Source organism: Mus caroli, chromosome 9 (assembly GCF_900094665.2).
Source record: "Mus caroli chromosome 9, CAROLI_EIJ_v1.1, whole genome shotgun sequence".
Taxonomy (NCBI): domain Eukaryota; kingdom Metazoa; phylum Chordata; class Mammalia; order Rodentia; family Muridae; genus Mus; species Mus caroli.
Window position 1 is genome coordinate 41861591 of NC_034578.1, and position 23343 is coordinate 41884933.

Consider the following 23343-nt stretch of genomic DNA (forward strand, 5'->3'; position numbering starts at 1 on the left):
TGAGAGAGAGAGAGAGAGAGAGAGAGAGAGAGAGAGACAGAGAGAGAGAGAGACAGAGAGACAGAGAGAGACAGAGAGACAGACAGACAGAGACAGAGCTGTCAAGGATTTTCTTCTCTCTTCTTGGGTTCTGGGGGTTGTACTAAGGTCATGAGGCTTGTGTGGCAAGCACCCTTACCCACTGAGCCATCTTGCCTGCGCTCATCCTCAAATTAATTAAAAATAATGAACATGATGAATTCCAGGTGTTTCTGGCAGTGTTGCCTGACTCGCACGGTGGGAATTCATTCAGCTTTAGTCTCCAACAGTGCTTGCTCTAGGTGCTTGTCCACGGCCAGACCACACAGCAGCAGCTCAGAACCGCCTGAGGCAGCTCAGAACCGCCTGAGGCAGCTCAGAACCGCCTGAGGCAGCTCAGAACCGCCTGAGGCAGCTCAGAACCGCNAGCTCAGAACCGCCTGAGGCAGCTCAGAACCGCCTGAGGCAGCTCAGAACCGCCTGAGGCAGCTCAGAACCGCCTGAGGCAGCTCAGAACCGCCTCGGCTCAGGCTTGAGGCTTGTGTGCTGTGCTATGAACTGCACTGTTCTTATTGTACAGTTTCCTGTTGGTGTGGAAACACAGTGGTTTCGTATGGAAACAAAGACTTCTAATATTTTCCCATCCTCCCTCGGCATGTAAGTATCAAATTAGTACACCCTGGTGCTGTGTTAGAATGCTTGATTTTCAAATTGCTTTGAGCTGTTGGTTGAGTTTCAAAGAGAAACATTAAATGGATTTTTGCTTGAGATCAGGACAGAAGTTCCAACAAATGGGTCATTTTGAAATGACCCTAAACATTGCTATTTTGTAGTACATATTTATATAGATTAGTGTTCTCAGAATTGACAATAATAAAATAAAAAAAATTGGAGATTGAGTTTTGTGTAGCCCAGGTAGCCTCAAACATATCATGTAGCTAAGAATGACTGAGAGTTGTTACTTTCACAGTGTTAGGATTACAAGCACGTACCACCATTCCTGGCTTGTGCAATGGTGTGGATCAAACCTCATGTATACTAGGCAAGCACTCTACCAACCGAGTATATTTTCAGCCCTAAAAGCCAAAAATATCAATCAACTCTTAAAAACACTGATGATGCTATATGCCCTTTGAATAAAATATTTAGCCAAGACTTAGTTCTTTATTCAGAAGTAAATAAGCATATTCATCTTCCATGCTAAACATAAAGATTTATCTTTATTTTAAATTATGTATGTGTGTGTGTTTGTGCATGTGAATGCAATGCCATCAGAGGCCAGGAGAAGATGTCAGATTGCTCCAGAGCTGGAGTTATAGGTGATTGTGAATTTCTTGAAGAGGGTGCTGGGAACCAAACTCAGTTCCTGTGTAAGAGCAGTAAGTGCTGTTAATCACTGACCCAGGTCTCCAGCCCCTCATCTTTTACCTGTAATAAATGGTAACATACATACATACATACATACACACACACACACACACACACATAGATACACACACACACAAAGATACACACACACATACACACACAGAGATACACACACAGAGATACACATACACACATACACACACACCCACACCAAATAGTTGTTTTAATTTTTGTAATTAAAAAAAATATTTGCAGGTGCCACACACACATGTGGAGGTCAGAGGACAGCTTGCAGGAGTTGATTCTTTCCTTCCACCATGTGGGTTTTGGGGGACTCTATCTTCAGAATTGGCAGTGTACATCTTCATAAGCTGAGCCATCCTGCTGGTCCCCAAGATTGTTTAAAATAGAAATGTAATGATTTATCATTGGTAAATAGTTGATTTGTATACCTTTATATGTAGGGTTGTGTAAAATTTACCTAGGCAAAAAGGCATGTGTCTTGAGTAGAAAAGAAAATGTTAGAAGCCCTGAAATATTTTCTTTATCATGTTATTCAAGGAATGTATTAGTTTAATCTAGGCTGTGAAATGTATTGACCTTCAAGTTGTCGTACTGTCATGGACTTGCATCATTTTTGCCTCTCTCATTATCTATCTATTTATTTTTGAGACAAGCTTTCATTATATAGCCCTGGATGGTTTGGAACTTGCTACAAGGTCTAAGCTGGTCTTGAACTCTTGGCTATCTTCCTTCCCCTCCCTCCCAAGTACTGAGATTACTGGAATGTACTGCCACACCCAGCTTTATTTTATCTTTGCCTTCTCCTAATACATATGTTGATGGTATTAGCAGGCAGATCCACTGTGAGAGGCTAGATCCTGAGGACAGAACCCTTCCAAATGGGATTAGTGCCTTTGCCAAAGAGGTTTCTAAGTGAGTGGTTGCCTCTTCTGCATTGTAACCTTCAGCTCTTTCCAGTGCCTTGTATTATGGAGTTGGAGCAGCTATTTCCAGCCCCGATGGCTGCAAAGCTTTCTCCCTATCCTTTCAAGCTGATGCTTAGTCTTCAGCTGAAGATGAGAGAGGCTCCTCTTCAGATCTATAGACTCGCATGCTCTCCTAAAACCTTCGAATCTACAGCCTGCTATCTTTGTGAATGAACACATTCCTTGAAGAAGCTGCATCTGTGTGGAAGAATCTGAAGACTGATTAGAGCTCTGTGGTTGGGGAGAGCTGGAATGTTGCAGAACTAGAGCCACCGTTATCTTGGGCCATCCATGGTCCAGATGCTTCCGCCAATCCCATCGCTAAGCAAGTCATCAGAGTGGATCTGAGATCTGGAGATTCTTTGTTGTAATTTGCCGACCTGCTGTTCCCACCAATGCATTTGGTGAATGCATGCATTTAGGGGTTTGTTTTATGACTACAAAGGGATAATAATGACGGCCAGCGGCTTGGTGGTTAACAGTACTTTGTGTGCAAGCATGAGAGCCTGAGTTGATATCCCCAGCACCCATTTGAAAAGCTGAGAATGGCTACAGCAGAGACAGGTGGATCCCCAGAGTGTCTTAAGGCAATTAGCTGGTAGATGAGAGAGGGGGACACTTGATGTCCTGCTCTGGACTTAATGGCACACGTGAGCACACCTCCCTGCACACAGTTTCCTTAGGGGAACAGGGCAACCCAGATCAACGTTCAAGGGTGTGGCATTCATATTTAACTCGGGAGAGTTAATTCTCTATTTTTTCCATTAAAAAAAGACTTATTATTTCATTTTATTATTTTTGTTTTTTTAAAAAGATGTATTTATTATATTACTTATTATATATTTACTTATTTATTATATTTATAATACATTATGTACACTGCAGCTGCCTTCAGACACTTTTTCTTCCCACTCGCTCACTGTAGCTGTCTTCAGACACCCCAGAAGAGGACATCAGATCTCATTAAGGATGGCTGTGAGCCATCAAGTATCTGTTTTTTGAGACAGAGTTTCCTTCTATATCCCTGGCTATCCTGGAATTCACTGTGTAGACTAGGATGGTCTTGAACTCAGCGGTCCACCTGCTTCTGCCTCCTGAATGTGTGCACCACCACCATCTGTCAAAAGGTTTATTTTTTACTTGTATCTTTGTGTGTGTGAGTTGCATGTGTATAGGTACCCAAGGAGGCAGAAGAGGGTTTCAGATTCTATGGAGCGAGTTACAGGCAGTTATGGGTGCCTCACATGGATGCTGGAATAGGATTCAAATACTCTGACAGAGCAGCGAGTACTTGTATCTCCTGACCTTATCTTTCCAGATCCTGTTCCCCCTTTTTTTCATATTTTAAAAGTGTGTGTACATGGGCACACGATCACACACTTCATAGTGCACATGTGGGGGTCATGTGAAGGCTAATGTTATGTTTTAAATTTAAATTACTGTGCTAACCTGTAAGTCCCAATTGTTCAAGGACAGATAACTTCCTGAAATGTTGGGGCTTGTTGTTCATGTAAGATAATAAGCCATGAAATTTTGCTTTGGTAAACAAGATGGTTACCCCAACTGCACAGGAGATGCTTAATCACATGTAGATGGCAAAACTATAGGTAGCAATTATGTCAGGATGTATGCTTGCTCCTGATTGGACAAAGGTAGGAAGGATGTAGCCTTGTGTGGATTTTGCTTTTATAAGCCCCTGACTAATGTAACTTGGGGCCATAGTCTGAGAATACTGGGTATGGACCTGACCACTATCCATCAACCTGGCTTTATTAAGTATTTAATAAAGCTTGCTTCATATTTGGCTCAGATTTTGTGGTAGTGGTCTTATTCTCACTTGATAGGATTAATGTTTTCAGGAGGCCCCAGCAAGATCAGACCACTCATCCAAATTCTAAAGCCTGCCTCTTACTCTGGGACTCTGGGGATGATGGGCCACCTCAGGAGGTGCCCACTTTGATAAGTTCCAAGGCTCCGAAGTGTACTTTCAGTTTCCTGGACTATTAGAGTGAACTACCATGTGGAGAAAGCCAGCAAGCATCTATGGAGGCCTCCCCTGAAAACAAATTTTCTGCGACATCTGGTTCTGTTGGGATCCCATCTGGGATTAGGAGGCATTCTGTAGGACCCAAATATTCTCCCATCCAAGGCAAAAAACTGAGATGTTGCACCTGCCAACCTGAGTTTCTTGGTCTGGTTTTGTGTCTTGTCTTTGCAGAAGTTTTGTTGCAAGCATGGGAATCAAGATGGAAATGGACCAGGTTTAATTGAATGTATGAATGATGGCAGCCAGCACATGTTTTGTTTCTGACTTGTCTCCATTGAGTGTGTGAGCTTTCTGTTTCTGTGTTTTTGGTTTTATTTTTACTGTCTCTGTCTCTTGTACCTTCTGTGTTCTGTGTTTATTGGTTTTGTTTTTGTTGTCCCTGTCACCTCCAGATGCCAACCTCTGCTGCTGTTTACCATGGCTGCTTCCATGGACAGTGCTCAGATTTTTTTTTCTTTAAATCTCGGAACCTTCTGGTCACTGGATTCAGTTTAGAGGGTGTCTTAGTTAGGGTTTTATTACTGTGAAGAGACACTATGACCAAGGTAACTCTTATAAAAGAAAACATTTCACTGGGGCTCTGGTTTACAGTTTCAGAGCTTCAAGTCCATTATCACCATCGTGTGAAGCATAGCAGCATCCAGGCAGACATGGTGCTGGAAGAGCCTAGAGTTGTACATCTTGGTCCAAAGGCAGTAAATAACAGGAGACTGTCTTCTGCAGGCAACCAGGAAGAGGGTCTGTCTTCTGTCCCAGGTGGAGCTTGAGCATAGGACATTAAAGCCCACCCCCCAACAGTCAGGCACTTTCTCCATCAAGGCCACACCCACTCTAACAAAGCCACACCTCCTAACAGTGACACTTCCCATGGGCCTGAGCATATTCAAATCACCACAGTAGGGATTCAAATATCTTTGGGTGTGAGTAATATTGAACTTGTTTCATATTGTCTTATTTTATTGAAAAGCTGGCTCTAGAGTTGGGTTGTGGTTTTCCCTTCTTCAGACCCAAGCATGGTTATAAATCTCCTCTCTGTCCTATGTCAGGTAAGCCACATGATTTTGTGACAGGGGAAAGAGAACAAAGCAGGACAGCCCTCAAGATTTGTAAGTTTATTGGGTATGGTTAAAAGTCTGTAAATTTTGTAACAAAAAAGTTAATTAAAATTCATAATACAAGAAGTTGGCAGTTAAAAATGTATACATAGCTAATCATAAAGGAACCATGTTGCAGGATGTTATCTTGGAATATAAGCAACATGTGGCTTGCTGCCATCTTAACTGCTGTCCCCCATTGGGATGGAGGCTGCCACATGGCTGGCAGCCATAATTTTGTTAAGATTGGCAAGGGTGAGTGACATGTGACTTCACCATCATCTTGACCAAGGTGACCACATGGCATAACCCAATCAAGGAGGGAACAACTGGTCTTCAAGATATTTTTGGGTTAGGATGGGTTTTTATATGATAAGTTTTATCCTGAAAACAAAGTTATTAAAAACAAGGTTTCTAAGAGATAGGATTAAAAAACAATGCTTGTTTGATAAGGTATTAGAGCTGTGCCTCCATGTATTCTGTATACAATAACGTACCTCCTGCTGGCAGCCAAACTTTGCAACACACAAGTCATCCAGGTGGTAATGGTTTAAAAGGCATGGCGAGGTCATGGAGAGCAGCTGAGGCTTGGCACTGTTTATAAAACGCGTTACGTTATCATGTCTTTTATTAATATGTAATCTTAACAAAATAAACAAAAGGCTAAAGAGTTAGGCCCACAGCTATTAGCACTAAACACTAAACATTAGAAACTTGGATATTCCTACCTATGATAAAGCAAGACAGTGACTAAGCAGTCTGGCATAGAGCCCACAGACTGTCTCTTCTTACCGCAGGTCTATCCAGGCTGACAGAGGCTGCTTTAAGAAAATCTTGTTTTTGCTAACTTTGTTAAGCTTTAGATATTTTGATAGGCTGAGTCTTACAAGAAGCTGTGATATTCTGTAATGGTGTGCTATGAAAGGACCAGTGCCCCTATGGGCTGTTTTTATCATTTAAAGTTTTATTTTGATACCAAAAAACCCCTTAGATTCAGAAACTGTTATTTTTAAGGCTAAACCTAACAGGAATAAAGCCTTATAATCCTAATCTTGTAAAAGCTACTAAGGTATCATAAACTGCTAAAGATTATTAAGACATGCATGTTAATAGTCACCTTATAAACGATTAAATTCTTTAATATGTTCAGAACTATACTTGTAGCCATGCTAAGTACTAATGAAGTTTATTACAGGAATAACTTTTATTTAGCTTCTTGTGTGTGTTTTCTAGATTAAGCCTAGAGCAAATAACTGAAAACAAATAAAGTTTGTTTAAAATCATGTATACTTAATAGATCCTGGTCTTCTTTAGAGATCTGTTGAGTATGGCATTTAAATATTTCATAGAAAATCCTTTCTGTGACAGACAGAAATGCCTCTTCTTAGAAGCAACCCTAAGATCTCCAAAGGAGATGAATGGAGCACAGACCTGAGTTGTGGTGATGCTAAACACTTGGAAAAACTGCCCCACACCTTGCCTGATGCCAAAGCCCTGCACAAAGTGTGGACGCTGTTGGGTTGACTGCTCTACTCTGCCTAGGTCAAGGCAGGCCAATTTCCCCCAAATCCTCATCCACAGGAATAGCTCTCAGACCTCCTGACTTTGATCGCTGAAGGCCTATGCTGTCCTGTGTAGCAGCTGAAAACATAATGCCATTTGATGTGCTAGTCAAAGACCTATAATCTCAGATGCCCAACGAAGCTATTGAGACCACGGGAGCCTAGTAGGGTGATTGTCCAAGTAAGTCTTTATCATTTTAATTGTTAGAGAGGCCATTTGGTTCCTACTTCTTGTTATAATTTATCTTTCTCTGATCTCTGATGGTGTTGAGGACTGACTGGCTTTGTCAGTGTGGCAGCAGGAGGCACCCAGCTTCTCCCCAAGGCTGCAGCTGCCTTGTTTGTTCCATCTGTAAACACCAGGCCTTGCACTTTCTAGAGTTCCTAGGCCCTTCTGCTGAGAAAGGCAGCCAGGTTTGCCTTGCTAAGGCTTCGTGTTAGAGGATAAACAGGTTTCCGATGTAACTTTTTACTGTTTCTTTATTTTAGATGCTTTGGTTTTCAAGGGCTCCTCTCAGTAACCCACTTCTCGTTGTCATGGGAAACGATTAGGAAGAAGTAAAAAGGTTTCGAGCTTAAATAAGTTCTGCAGGTCCGAGGAAGTGACTCAAGGGGTACGAAGAACGAGAAATGTTTCAGGTGCCTTCCCTTCTTGCTATGTTGTCATCATGCTGAGGTTCCGAACGTTCAGAGTTTTAACATTGATCAGTGGACTTCTGATAAGCTGCAAACGCACTGACCGCCATTATCAGTCACGAGCTCAAGATTTTAAATTCCTTTGGTTGTCTTCTAAGTGTAGATTTAGAGGTACTTCGTTCGCATCAGGCTAAAACTATCTCTGTCCAATCTCTATACCTAGACCTCCTGGACAGAGAAAAGAACGTTCAAGCTTTTTAAGTGAAAGCTTTCTCTATGATTCAAAGGCATGAGTCCACTCCAGGTGTTTTGCAGACACCTGCCAGCTGCCCTTTCTACAACATGGATTTTTAGCACAAATTACAAACACTGGTAAACTTCTGTCCGTGGTCTATATCTGTCCCAGCTGAATTTCCACTTGGCTGACAAACACCATCCAGGAATCAGCAGTGGACTACACAACCTGTTCCAAGTGACTAAGAGCCCTGGACTTGTTGAGAGCTGACATGGACAAAACAGTCCCGCAGATGTGGTTGCTCCCTGTCTCTTCAGGTGGGCCAGCTAACCCGATGCTTCTGCTGAATCCCCTCCTGGCCTTTGACTAGCATTCCAGCCTTCCTGAGCCCTGGCAGTGATGTCCTAATTTCAACAGGAAGTAGTTAGAGAAGAGAGTACATTACCCTTTACCCTCTACAAAAGGCTGGAAGGTTAGGTTAAAAGGAAACTCCACGGTATATAGGACAAAAGGCACCTATAGAGCCTATTGGCATATGAGGATAGATACTTGCTAAAGCCAAATAGACCCAGATCTATTAACAAGTAGACTTATTAGCTGAAATATGATAGAACATGATAGGACACTCGACCTGCTCTATGTAAAATGAGGTTATTGCTTGGCTTTAAAAAAATTGTTGCTTCTCTGCAAACCACTCAGGAAATCATAAGAGATAGTCTGAATCTACTAAAAAAACAAACAACCCCTCCAAAACAAAACAAAACAAAGCAAACCCAAACCTACAGAAAAACAGGCCCCAAGATGAGACAAATGACTGGCTCCCATTCTCATTTTTGGGCTCCACCTAGGTCGTAGTTCTGCTGTCAGCCATCACAAGGCCTTTGCCCTTCTGTTTCTGCTAGTTACTAATAACCTTGCATCATTAATATCCTAACTAGATATGTAAATTGCCGTCTGGGTGCCATTTAGCTGATGGTTATTAGATCTTAATTTGAGCCGCTACCTACTTTAGAGTCAAGGATTTGACTCAGGATACACAACTCAAGAAGGAAATATGATGGCTAACATTATGTTTAAGTATAAATTACTGTGCTTAAGAGATCTAACTATTAAACAAAATGCCTCTAACCTGTAAGCCCCACTTGCTCAAGGACAGCCAACTTCCTGGAATGCTGGGGGCTGTTGATCATGGAAGATAACAAGCCGTGAGTTTTTGCTTCTATAAACAAGCTGGGTTGCCCCAGCTGCACAGGATGTGCTTGGTCACCCATTGCCAGCAGGTTCACAGGCAGAAAGTGTGTCAGGGTGTATGCTTGTCCCTGACTAGATGAAGGTGGAAAGAAGTTGGTAGTCTTATGGGCTTTGCCTTTATAGCCCCTGCCTTATAAAGGGCCGGAGCTCTGGGGATAGATAGTGCGTATGGATCTTGGCCAGTAAAAAGCTTGCTTCAAATTTGGCTCAAAAATTATGGTAGTGCTCTTCTAGCTTGGTGGGGTTAGCAGTCAGAGGATAATTTATAAGAGTTGGTTTTCTTCTACCATGTAGGTTCTGGGAATCAAACTCGGGTCTTCAGGCTTGGTGGTAAGCACTGTCACCTGCTAAGCCATCTTGCTGGCTCCAGAATAAACTAACCGCTATTCTATTTGGAGTAAGAGCTGTGCTTTGCATGACCCCCACTTTCCTTGACTCAGCATCTGCCTTCATCCTATCTTATCCTGCCTCCGACCCATATAGAAAACAGACTCTAGATTTCTGCTCCATCTCTCCTCCATTTTTCCAGAGGCATATGGTAGGAGGAAGAACATTGCCATGGTCACGGTCATAGTGGGTAGGTGCCAGAGTGCTGGAGTTAGAAGCAGAGCATTACTAGTGCACACTTTTACTCCTGGCACTCAGGAAGCAGAGGCACAGGCAGGAGGATCTCTGTGAGTTTGAGGACAAGTCTGGTCTACATAGTTTCTAGTCTACATGCTTAGTTCATACATACATAGTTCTAGGACAGCCAGAGCTACATAGTGAGACTCTGTATCAAAAAAAAAAAAAAAAGGTGCCCCAGAATTAGACATCTCTAGCTGCTAATTGTAGCCCTGCATTTCACTTCACATGGATAAATGATGCTACTTCTCTGAGCCCACTATATAGAAGATGACAACATATATTTGTGGAGTCTCTATAAGGATTAAATGAGACAGCACATATAGGGCTATAACAACTTCTGAAGCATGGTAAATGCTCAGTAAACACCAAATGTTAATGCTTTTTATCATGTTGAGCTATGAATGTCCTTGACTGGACACATCAAATATATGCAGGACAAAATCTGCCACCTGCTTATTAGTGTTTGGTGATAGGCAAAATCATCAAGACTCATTTTAACATAAGCATCGATGCCTAGAGAGGAAAAGGTGACAGTTTAGTGGAGACCAACTAGCAGGAACTGTAGTTACAAGTCCAAGGCAGAGAGTATGGACAGTGTGTGGACCGCTGCTAGGCACAGAAGCTAAAGTCACATAACAAATAGCCCTTAAGTCAGCAGGAATGTGTCTGAGGTCAGAAAGGTGGAGAAGAGATCCGATGGCTTGCTTGGGCTCTGGATTCCTCTCTCCTGCAAGCAGAGTGTGTGGGAGACCAAGGACCACATTCTCTCATCGATAGCCTCCAGTGTCTGGTCCCTGGCTACCACCACACCTCTCTCATCCTCACTCCCAGCACAGCCCACATCCTGTTGTATAACCACTACTACTTGGGGCTTCAGGAAGCTGCCTCCAGGGCAGGAGGGAACCACATGCATGCATACACGCACGCACGCACGCACGCACGCACGCACGCACGCACGCACGCACGGCTTTTCTCGTCTTCCCTAGCTCTGTTCAGCAGCACTTCCTGGCAGCTGATGGAAACCAGCTTCTCAGCCCCAATTCCTTCCTCACCGTCCCGTCTCTTCTTGTATCTCCACCTGCCGTTCAGGTGCCCTGTGTGTCTCAATCATCTTAAGGACCAAGCACTCCACAGGGACCCATCCATCACTCTCTGCACCTTTGATGTTGCGATACATGTGGAAGGATTGCTAGTGTCCACCTCCTCTAACAGGAAACACTGCATTGAGTGCCTGGGCAGGGTCTGAACTGCCTTAGGACACAGGCTGCTTTGAAGGACCTTCCAGAAGAAAAGAGACATAACTTTCCTAGCCAATACACTTTATTGCCTTTTGCATTACAGAGAGGGGGCTGGTGTATTCATGGAGATGGAGATGACCATCCAAGGATCTAAGGGGAAATCTGGAGAGGCACCTGTGGCAGGGGCTGGGCCAGGATCTATAAATGGGGCAGGACCTGTGCCAATGATTACAGAATCCATCCCAGAGAAGAGTGTAAAACACAGAGTTAAAAAAAAAAACAACCCAAAAATCAGAAAGCAGGTGGGGGATGGGGGTGGGGGACATCCTCGTAGAGACAGGGGGGCGGGGAGGAGGTATGGGGTGTGTAACAGTCGGAGGATGATGAGCCGGGAAGTAAAAAAAAAAAAAAAAAAAAGAATAAAATTCCTTAAATAAAAAGGAATAAAAAAAGAAAAGAAAAGAAAACCTAAAAAGAAGGAAAAAGAAAAAAACAAAAAGCTGTAGGAAAGGCCAGTTAGGAGAGGAAAGGGACTGAAGGCAGAGAGGACACTGGTGAGGCAGCGGGGAGGTGGCAGGGAATGGCAGCAGGGCAGCTGAAAAAAGTATCCCCACAAGGTGGCTGGCAGACAATCTGAGCAGCCATGATCTTTCAAAGGCTGTTGAGTCAGCAATGTCCCAGTACTGGCTACTAGCAGAGGAGGCAGGAGAGCAAGGTTCTAGGACATGTGTTCACGGGGAGGCTGAAGAGCAAGCTGTGGAGTCTGCAGTCTGTCCAGAGAACAAGGAGTAGCAGGGTGCTCAGAGGGCTGGATCTGGGTCCACAGAAGGCGATGTCTCTCCAATCTGTCAGACTGCTCTCTGATTCAGGCCAGAATACAGGTCCCGCTGGCCTTTGCGGATGGGCTGAGGGTGGAACAGGAAGCGTGGTTAGGACGGTGGGAGGAAGGAGATATGAAGGGAGAATAGGCATTGGAGCTTTGGTTGGCTGCAGCGCAAGGTGAGACCTCTGGGCTTGGAGTCAGGAGGAGCCCAGTTGTAACTTGGCACACTTAAGCCAGTCTCTTCCTTCTGGCAGCCTCAGCTTCCCTAACTCAGCCATGGAGGCTGCAAACACTGACTTTTGTTAAGGGTCACTGGAGTTACTGTGATCTTTAAATACCTCGTTCCTGGTGCTCTAAATTTTGTACGGTTCATTCAATGTGATAAAAAATCTTCAAGGACTGCTGGTGCACAGCCACACCAAGGGAAACCCTGGTGCCAGGCAGTAACTCTTCAACTGCCAAACCAAATGGCAGCCTGGTGGAGAGGGGCTGTGGTGCCTGGCTGTGTGCATGTGCTTGTGTGTGCCATGATGGAGGGAAACTAGGGGCTATTATTAATCCAGCACAGCGCCGTCCTAACAACTGTCTGACTGTCCTGGGGCATGCTAGTGGGACACCATCCTTTTCCTATCTATCTGGTTAACATTTGCAAATGTGGTATCCTCCATGGCTGAATCTCAGCCCAGCAAGTAAGAGAAAGAAGCATGTCTCCTTTCCTCTACATGCTTGTGGGAGCCAAACAGCCTTTGAGATAGTCCCGTTATAACATGAAGAAGGCAGAGAAGGCAGGCACATGGGGAGCCTGTCCTGAGAGCCCTGAGAGAGCAGCTTGAAGTGTCTGGCAGATAAGATGGACAGTCCCTGCTGGTTTCTCTAGGAGGAGCCCCCTCCAACGTGCCACCCACCATATCCGGTTACCTCATAGTCTGGGTTGGGAACAGGTGGTGGCCGCTCCTTGTTTTGCCCTGCAGAGGACAGAGGGGGAAAGTGCTGTATCCATGCTGAATGCCAGTCTTGCAGGAAAGATGGCTGCTAGGAGATCCAACCCAAGGGAGGGCAATCCTTTCTTTTCTTTCTGCTAATCCCCTTTCCCACCCAGCCACTCTTCCTTCTCTTTCCTTCACCCAATCCCTAAGGCCTCCCACACTTTCTCATCACGTGTGACTCTTCCATTATCTCTGCAAGGGGAAGGGAGAGGAGGAGGTACCAGCTAAAATCCTGAGCTTGGGGACTGAATCTGTTTACTACTGAGCACTCCAGGCGTTGGAGGAAGCCCGCTGGCTTGGTTGGTCAGGGTTGGTCTTCAGAGGTTTTCAGGGTGGGAGGAGAGGAATGATTTTGAATGGGGGACCTTTGATAGGGATCTAGAATGTGCTTAAGAAGCTATTTGGAATCTGCTGTAGACTTGGTGCCCATCCTGGTCCAGGCTAGATGTCTCCTGACCCAGTTCGATGGTTTTACCTCTGGGCCTGCTACCAGCACCGGTTCCTCGGGTCACAGGCTTGGCCTTGGCCTTCTTATTCTTGCTCCAGTAATAAATGACCATCAGCAAGCCCAGAGTGATACAGATGTCAACAATGATGATTATGGTTACTGCTGTCAGGTCCACCTCCACACAGTACTCACACACTGCAGGACACAGGGGTGGGGGAGGGAGAGAAATGACCCAAAAAAGGATAATAAATACCAGGATGTGGGAGAAGAGGAAGAAACAAATGAAGACAAGTCTTCCTTAGACACCTGCATGCTAGCCAGCACCAGAGTCTTCCCTGCAGTGGTGTCCAATGAGGAGGATAGTAAGAAGCAATATGGGTGATTATGATTATTGCCTCTGGTGTCTCAGCTCTATTACTCATTAGTTGTGGGGATTTTTTAGGCCACAAAGCCTCTGCTTTCATATCAACAAAGTGGGAATAAAAATGGGCTAAACCTATATGACTGATGTGGGGATGGCAGGAAAGGATCCCATCGTATGGTCCTTCGGGGTGGAGCTCAGAGGTATAAGGCTTGCCTAGTGTTCCCCAGGCCCTTGAGTAGCTGAGGCATGTGTAGGGATTACAAATACAGTACTTAGGCTGGAGGTGGTGGTACATGCCTTTAATCCCAGCACTCTGGAGGCAGATCTCTGAGAGTTTGAGGCCAGCCTGGTCTATAGAGTGAGTTTCAGGATAACCAGGACTATTACAAAAGAAAAAACCTAATCCAACAAACAAACACCAAACACCAAAGCAAAACCTCAACCCAAAGACAAATACAGTACCCGACAGATGGAGCTCCTATTGTCTATTGTGATGCCAGCGTTTGGGACTTGTAGGTAGTGGCCCTGAGTCTCTCTGGATGTCCTTGTAATAAAATGGGTCTCTGAATAAGCGACCCCATCAACTCATGATAGTAGTAAGCCTTGATTCTGGGTACGTTACAAGGCAGGTGTCCCAAGTCTTCATCTGTGGGAAGTTACTGTTTTACACTGGTACCAATGGAATTACCTAGACAACTCCAGGCCACACCATGCCGTCTATTTTTCAGAAAATACTGAATGTGTGGCCCCGGAGAACCTGGGGTGGAGTGCAGGAGGAGCTGAGAGATGATAGGGTTCTTGAGAAGGCTGATTTGGGAGGAGCCCGAGTTACCTCTGGCTTTCAGGTACAAGTACGTGTTTTTCCTTGAGGCTGATGTGTAGCAGACGTAGTAGCCACTGTCCTCGACTTCCGAGAAATCCTGGAGCAGCAGGTGCTTATCATGCTGCTGAGGCAGTACTTGGTCATTTTTTTCCCATTTTAAGTTCTCGTCACTGTTTAGAGGGCATGTCAACTCTACACTGGTTCCTGAGATGGAGACTTTATATTCTGGGAAAAGAAGAAAAGGGAAGGGGATTGAAGGGGAAACTCTAGGGAAATTTCACAAATGTCAAATTAGTGCTGTGAGAGGCAACTAGATACAGGGTGTCGAGATTTGCTTGGTAGAGAGTGGTCCCGACTGACTGGAGAAGGTGGGAGAGGGAATGTGTGAAAAGAGGAGGGACAGAGAACATTCTGGAAGTTGGCTTTAGCATATAAGCAGTAGACAGGGACTTGGGAAGGGAGGGTGAAAGTAAAGAAAAACCCCACAAGAGTCCTTCCTTATTTGAAATCTTTCTAAAATAGATGATGAGAGTATAACAGGAACTTCTCAGCTCTTGGGGCTGATCTCTCTCAATCTGTTTTCTCCCCAAGACCCATTGGTTTCTATCTTCTGACAGGGTGTAAATAAAACATTGTAAACTCACGTGCCGATGCCCCATCATCTGCAAATGAAAAAGAAACAGTAAGAAAAGAACAATGGTTTACACTTCAATTTGAGGTAAACGTCTTCTAGACAGAATAGATAACAACCCATCAAGAACCATAAGCCCCCGAGGTGACGTCTGGATTCAGCCTCCGGAGATATGCTTTTGTATAATCCACATACTTCAAATTCAACATACAGGAGCATGTGCCCATAAGGCAGAACTACGGAAACTAGAGTCATCAGACAGAAAACTCGAGGACGTTTCCCCTGCTTCAGCCAGAACCATTTTCCACAGCTGTCACAGGGTCTTCTGTGAATTTGAATCACTGACTCTCAGGTCTATAGATTTTTCATAATTTTTTTTCTTTTTGTTTTGAGACAAGGTCTCATGGAGTCAAGGCTAGTCTCAAATTTGCTATGAAGCTGAGAGCAGTCTTCAACTTCTGACCCCGCTGCCTCTAACTCCTGAGTTCTGGGGTTCTAGGTACACACCATTATGCCCAGTTCATGTGGTGCTGAGGACCGAACCCAGGGCTTTGTGCAGGCCAGGCAAGTGTTCTGCTGTCTGAGCCACATCCCCAGCCTCTGGTTTTTTTCCTTTAAAGTGCTTGAAGCTGCTTGTAACCAAGATCAAATGTCTTATTCGATATATGTCCAATATATGTCTACATTGACTCTGAATGACCCAAGACACTTTTTAAGTGCACAGTTTAAGAGGATGGCTCTTTCTGTAAAGAATGACCTGACATTGCATTGTCTCTGAGTATAATGGATTCTCTTTTTTGGTTGGTAGGAGGAACCAGGGCTGTGGGCAATAGCAGGCGTTGTTTTTGAGGTGGGCTGGTGGTCCTTCCAGGAGTTATGGCTGGATCTTGGACACTACTGGGATATACCAGAGCCCTGTTATGACAGGATCTGAGCTGGAAGGGAGAAAATGGAGGTGGGTGGCTCAGACACAAAGAGACAGAGACTAGGCCGTGTGAAGAACAAGTCACCGAACCTCTCTGAGCCTCGGTTTGTTCGTTTCTTTTAAAAAGTCTTTATTAAGAAGGAGTCTTGCTATGTCACCTGGTTTGGCCTCACATGCCACCTTCCTGCCTTGGTCTCTTGAGTGCTGGGATTACAGGTGCATACCATGGCTCCCAGCTTCTTCCTCATCAGGGGAATGGAGGTCAAATGACTGCCTCAGAGATATCTGAGAGAATCGAATGGACCCTGAAGTCGAACATGGATTCATGTAGCAGATGCTCATGAAAAGTGCTGCTTTCTTGCCTCTCTTTCTCCCTGGGATCCTGCTACCATGGAGACCAGTGCTGGGCTCACACTCAGCCATTCAGCAGCCACTCGGCTGGGCCTTTGTACATACAGATCCTGCTCTACCAGCTGCCAGCTGGGAGCTGGGTACAATGAAAATAGAGGGTTACTTTGACTTAATTTTTACCATTGATGTTTCCTAGAAAGCTTATGTGAATCAAAAATCATAAATAAGATAAAGTGATATTATGTTTAGGAGGTTAGTTTGAAAGCATGTTTAAAAAAAAAAAAAAAAGAGCTTACGGCCCTATTGGTCCAAGTTCAATGCCAGAGTGTTTACACATGCTCATACAAAAACAGGATACCCATGCATAGAAACAGATGTGTTCGTGAAGTTTGTACACATCCCCCTTTACAAACATCCATGGCATTTCACAATGGTTAAGAAATTGAGCTTCTTATAAACTCTTTACCCCTCATTGATTGGACTGTCATTTCTAAGCCTCTCCTCCCTTATTTAGGGCAATAGTTAGAACATATATGCTCAACAAAATTTTAACACTCATTCTTCTATTCAAATACTAACGAGGTCTGACTGTGCTCAGCTTCTAAGATATACATCTCTTCACACCCCCTCTCTCCCTGAGAGAGAGGCTTCACTATGTAGCTTTGGTTGACCTGGAACTTACTATGTAGACTAGGCTGGCCTCCGGCTCAGAGTTCTAGCTGCCTCTGCCTCCAGAGTGCTGAGATTAAAGTTCATGTACCACCACACCCATTTAATCCCTTTTTAAAAAGAGATTTAAAAGAAATTTTATGTGTATGTTTGCTTGTTTGTATGCACAGAGATGTGTGGGTGCTCCTAGAGTCCAGAAGAGGATGGAAATGGGTACTGAGAACTGACCTTTGGTTCTCTGAAAAAGTAGCAAGGGGTCTTAACCGTTGAGCCATCTCTCCACATACCCCCACCCCCATGTCTATTCCCTATAATCAGCAAACTTCTATAGAACTGCCAAATGCCATCTACTGACTTCTATGGTACTGTGTGAGAGTCTTGGATGAATCATTAAGCCTTCACAACAAGGCTGTAGGGTGTTTGCATTTCCACACAATGATCGAACAGCACAGATATAAGTAAGCTATCTATTATCACTCAACAAATAGGAAACTGAGTCAGGATTCAAACTTGGCAGTCGAGCCTCAGGGGAGGAGGATTTATCTCCTCTGCCTCAAGCATCCTTCTGCCCTAAAGTATAATTGAAACCTTTAAAACCGAGTTCAAGAACCACCTGCCCCTTGCTGCCTGCCTCAGTTACGCTTTGCAGAGTTTGCCATTCTTTTCATATTTCATTTTTCCTTCCGCACCTACTCATTGTGTGCAGTACACTGCAGCATCAAATACCAGTGTCTCTTACAAGACAGTTGGCTTCTTGAGGACAAAGAAGGAGCAAAATGTTAATATTCTGTTCATTTACTCACTCAAATACTTCATAGAGCATCGCACCGTGGGCCAGGAACCAAGGTCAGGCAAATGAAATGCTGTCTTGGCTTTCAAGGAACTTATGGTTCATACAAAAACAAGTCTATGTGCCTTTCCCTAACAGTATGCTCAGGGAAGCACACAAGCAGACATGGACACTAGCAACACAATCAGAAACATCTCAGACAGACCATCCCAGTCTCCCTCTCTTAGCTGTGGTTCCCATTGTGGTGGTCCTTCTCATTAGTTTATTCTACATCCGAGAGGGGCCGTATAGAGCAAATCTTCTTACCAATGTCCTCGGTATCTGAAAGGGAAGCAGTACGAAGCCGTTAGTAATATTCTTATCAGTGACTAAGACCCACCCTACTTCCATGAGTTAGGACCCTCCCCTCAATCTTAAGAGCACAGTGGATCTTGAAGTTCCTCTGACTGCATATGACAAACTGTTCGGAGCCTTACATCTTTATTCTATATCTGTTGGCTATGCACCAGGTATACAGTGAAGGGGAAGGAGCCTGTCACAGTTGCTGCTTTTGAACACAATGTTGCTTCTCTGTTTGGAGGTGATGACTGGACAGAGAGGCTTCCAGGTTTGGGATGGCCTTGACTCTATTTCCCTACCTGAGAAAGTAAAGTTTGGGCTAGTACACAGGTAGACACCCACATTCAGACCACTCGAGCACGTGATTATGAGTGTGCACCCAGATGCCATTCCAAAGCTTAACCAGGGTCACCCTATGCATGCATTCTGGCCAATCTCACATCCTCTACCAACCTCATATCAAACAGGAAAAGCAGAAGAATGAAAACCACTGATAATTACTTTTTTTTTTTTTGAGACTCGATTTTTCTGTGTAACAAGCCCTGGTTGTCCTGGACTCACTTTGTAGACCAGACTGGCCTTGAACTCACAGAGATCTGCCTGCCTTTGCCTCCTAAGTGCTGGGATTAAAGGCATGAGCCACCGTGTCTGATGCTTTTAACTTTTTGTTTATATGTGTATGTTAGCATTCCTGTGAGTGCATGCGTGTGTGTGTGTGTGTGTGTGTGTGTGTGTGTGTGTGTGTGTGTGAGAGAGAGAGAGAGAGAGAGAGAGAGAGAGNGAGAGAGAGAGAGAGAGAGAGAGAGAGAGAGAGAGAGAGAGAGAGTGCGCGTGTAGAGGTAGACATTAGGTGTCTTCTGCAATAGCTCTCCATCTTACTGCTTTTGAGACAAGGTGTCTCACTGAACCTGGACCTTGAAGACTAGGCTATACTGGCTGCTTGGAAGCCCCAGGGATCCTCCTGTCTCTGCCTTCCCAGTGCTTGGATTGTGCCTGATTCTTGCCAGGCAAACATTTTACCAACTGAGTCACCTTCCCAGCTCTACTTTAAACTTTTAAACAACTTTAAATTGTTCATACACATTATTTTCTGGTTCTCTTGGTTCTCTAACCTGGGGTACATCTATAATAGAAAGGAGGGAAAAAAATCTTTCACTGCTGCCCGTGGAATGTCTAAGGGAAGCCTTGACCAGACTGTTCTCCAAATACGGTCAGTTCTGAGAAAGGTGTTCTTAAGTGATTTGGTCATTGAATAAACACCACGGCACACATGTACACAAACCTACATGGCAGAGGCCACTGTTCACTCAATCATATGGTGTAGCGTGTTGTGCCCACTGTTCACCTAGACTATAGAGTGTCCACTGTTGTATCCACTATTCACCTAGACTATACAGTGTAAAGTGTTATTTATGTCCAGCCCACAAAGCTCTGCAGCATGTAATTAGATGCTCAGACGCTCACAACACAAATGGTGTCTGTGTATGCGCACACAAAACAGATACAGTGAAATACCAGGTGATGGGAGCTTTCCAGCTCCACTGTAATTGCATGGGATCACTGCTGTCCATCAGTTATAGACTGGATCACTGTTATTTAGTGTGTCGGCTAAGTCCAGAGTCCTGGCATAACTTTCATAGCAAAGAAAGAAATCATATCTTACCGTCCTGGCAAGTGCCAACTGGAAAACAAACAGAAGAGACATGAGTTAGTACGTGCTGTGAATGCCTGAAATTCCAAACAAAAAGAACTGTGCTCCTGTCTGATCAGAACTGGTATCTCAAGTCCTTTTCACCCATTGTCACATAACAGTCATTTCTATACCACAGGAAAGGACATTTCCTACAGGGCATCAAGCAGAGGATCCCAGGCAATTCAGGAGGAAGTGGGACGAGGAAACTTCTAGCATTCGATGTGAATGCACGGTGTTTAACAAACAGAGGTCAAGAAAGCCGAGGCTCATCTCAAGACAGAGCCACAGAGCTTTGCAGCTGCCCCTCCATTTTCAAAACTGCTCTCTGACTTCAGACAGAAAACAAGCCCTTGGTGGGTGCAGGTGTTAGGATTCTTTCTCATTCTGTCTTTGCTGAGCTCAAAATTTCCACTTGTTTTCTGCTTGAGACAGAGGTGGGGATATTTGAAAGCCTGACGACTCAGCAACTAGAGCCTGTGCATCGGACTATCCTGGGTCCCCTCATCAACACTGACTTGGCTCTGTCACAGTGGCCAGTTCCCCTGCACTGCCCCAGCGAGCGTTTTGCTTATGAACAGTCTCAGTGCAGGGTGAGATGTTCTGCATCCCCAGAGCAGACAAAGCACATATCTACGGTGCTTGAGTCTTCAACATTCTCCTTACCTCCCTCCCCCGTCTTTATCTTTCCCTTTATTATGTTTGTTTACATTTACTTAGTGTGTGCGTGTGTGTGCATGTGTGCTACGGGATTGGGAGGTCAGAGGGCAACCTGTAGGAACTGCTTCTCTCCTTTCACGTGTAGGGCCTGGGGAGGGAATGCAGGTTGTTGTCGACCTTGATGGGAGGCACTTCAGCCACTCAACTATCCCATAGCCTCTCCTCTTTTCTCTTTTAAGTTATGTTTTCATTATTTGTTTACTTATTTATTTAATTTAAGGGGTAGTACAATTAATGACTGCTTCTTGCAGGAGTCATAGTCTGCCCCTTGAGACTCAAAGTGTGTTCCTTGGACCAGTCCCATATAAATAAACCCAAAGCTTGTTAGAAATACAGGATGTTGAAGGAGGTGCTGGCCCAAGCTTAGAATCCCAGCATTCACGGGGCTAAGGCAGAAGGGCACAGCGTTTAAGACCAGTCAACTTAGACTGTCTTATGAACCTCTGTCTCACAAGCAGCCAGCCAACTCTCTCAGGACCCTCAGTGAAGGTGTGTGCACAGTCAAGTTTGAGAAACCCAAGGTGAAGCAGGAAGTGGAGGCACACGGCTGTGGTTCTGAGAGAGGAGCCAGGCTGTGGCAATTTTCTAGGTCTTTGACATAAAACTCTCATGAGCCATTTGCCTCACAAAGTGCATGCAGCCCTCCTGAGCACAGACCCTGTCGACGGACATCTCTGGCTTCCCAGATCAACTGCTAGAATTGCTGTTTAACAATGAACAATTATTCAGTCGTGCATGACAACTTCATCCGTAAGACAGGAGCTGTACCACTTTTCTTCCATGGAAGAAGCAAGAATCAAACTGATTAACCCTTGTTTCTTCATGCAGCACATGCACTTAGCAAAAGGCCGTGTGTGTGTGTGTGTGTGTGTGTGTGTGTGTGTGTGTGTGTGCGCGCGCATGCATGTTGTTTATGTGATCTCAATTATTTACCAATTCTATCCCACTTTACTTCCCCAAAAGGATGAACTAGTTGGAATCTCTTGGTCACTTCCAAAAGACTGGAAATTACAAAGTGTCTCAAAGATACTAAGCTGGGATGAGCCTGAGTCTAACCCTCCCGTCTCCCCCAAACCAAGAGAGGCACTATCTCTGCTTATTCCTTGTGTTAGTTCTTAGCATTGCTACGTTTACAGACAGATGGGCTCATTTTCCACGACAGACAGACCTCTTCTCTCAGTTGATGAGATCAACCCAACTGATTTCCTTTGCTTGTCTCCTGAACTGTCTCCCTGCACCTGGGTCACATTTCTTTCCTGTCCCCAGCCCTTGTCCCCCCTTCCTAACGGTATCACCAACAGTTCCTTGAATCTTCTAGTCACTGAGGCACCAGCTGCACTGGGCAAGACGGTGAACCTTGCAATGGCCTGGGAAAGCACCGCCCTTTCATTCCCCTACTCACCTGCTAGGAGGCTGAAGCCCAAGATGCCCCAGAAAGCGTTCCACCGCATCCTCTCAGAATGCTCTCTCTACTAAGATGGCGGACGCAGCCAGCTCATTACTTCTGAAAAAGAAACAGATGAGGTTTTCAACACACTGGCTGCATGCAAAGACCCTGGATCATTGGTTGCCATAGTAGGATGAAGGAGAGTGGGGGGCACTTCAGAAGGAGAGACTTACCATTTCTGAAGAAGGCACCAGAAGCAGGCAGGGGAGGCAGGTGTCTGAACCCCACACAGGAAGTGTAGAGGGGACTCAGGGCCCGCCTGCTCCACGTCACTTGGAAATGTTTGAGGCAGAGGCCTCCGCCTTGGTTAACTGAGGAAATCCGGGCCTCACAGCCTTCCCATAAGGATGAACAAGGGGGGCTCTAGAAAGCCCCCGAGAGTGCTGTGAAAAACACCTACCTGTGCCCTGTGCAAAGCACCTCCACACTGAGGGCGCCTTCCTTATGCATAACCCCTCCAGTGGAGGCAGGAAGACGTTGAAGCACTCAGTATCTGCCTTCTGTTAGGGTGCCCTTGGGTCTGAGCAGCAGGATGGAGTGGAGCCGTCTCATTAATAATCTTCGAGGGGCTTGCTTTTCTTTTCTTTCTTTCTTTGAGACAGAATCTTAGCATGTAGCCGTCCTGGCCTTTGATTGCACATGCTGGGCAGTTGCTGGACAATGAGAGAGCCACACAGCTCCTTCCTGTCTTTGTCCTGCCGCTATGCTAGGGGCTTTACTCAAGCACCCACTAGGGTAGCTTTTAGCATTATTATTTAAAATCTAGCAGAAGTACTTCCTGAGTTATAAGCAACCATCGTTTTCTTTGTAAAAAACGTTTATTGACTTTGCTCTTTGATAATTTCATACAAGTGTAACACACTTTCTGATGATTAATCTCCCTTTCTCGACAAGTCTTCCTACGTTCTTCTTCTATTAAAAAGTTTTACGTTGTTTATTTACCTATTTATTATATGTGTATATGTGTGGGCATAGACTTGCCACAGCATGTGTGGAAGTCAGAGGGTAACTTGAGGGATTCTCTCTAACGTGTGAGTCCCAGGTTTCAATTCAGGTCTTTAGGTTTTTAACCACAAACAACTTTATCTGTTGAGGAATCTCTCTGGCTCCGCTTCTTGATATATCTACTGGGTTTAACGAGGGTTAGCTGTGTGACAGTGGATTTGGAACTAACTACTGGAGCCTGAAGAGCTCCTCAGTGGGTACAGGACTGAAGAAAACGGCTGCCTTTCTTTCTGAATCCATCTATAACCTATAGTTCAGTAGAAAGGC

The 23343-nt window shown here is 44.8% G+C and overlaps 1 protein-coding gene across 1 annotated transcript; it reads right to left on the reverse strand.

Moving 5' to 3' along the window:
* Window positions 1-11581: 11581 nt before the first annotated feature.
* Window positions 11582-22294, reverse strand: Cd3e (CD3e molecule). Its single transcript, XM_029481790.1, has 9 exons — window positions 22245-22294; window positions 22027-22128; window positions 19878-19895; window positions 18182-18196; window positions 15154-15171; window positions 14519-14734; window positions 13350-13517; window positions 12807-12853; window positions 11582-11970 (listed from the first exon to the last, which is right to left on the reverse strand). The coding sequence occupies exons 2-9, from the start codon at window positions 22073-22075 to the stop codon at window positions 11914-11916; spliced, it is 588 nt and encodes a 195-aa protein (XP_029337650.1). The 5' UTR covers window positions 22076-22128; window positions 22245-22294; the 3' UTR covers window positions 11582-11913.
* Between the last annotated feature and the right edge of the window lie 1049 nt (window positions 22295-23343).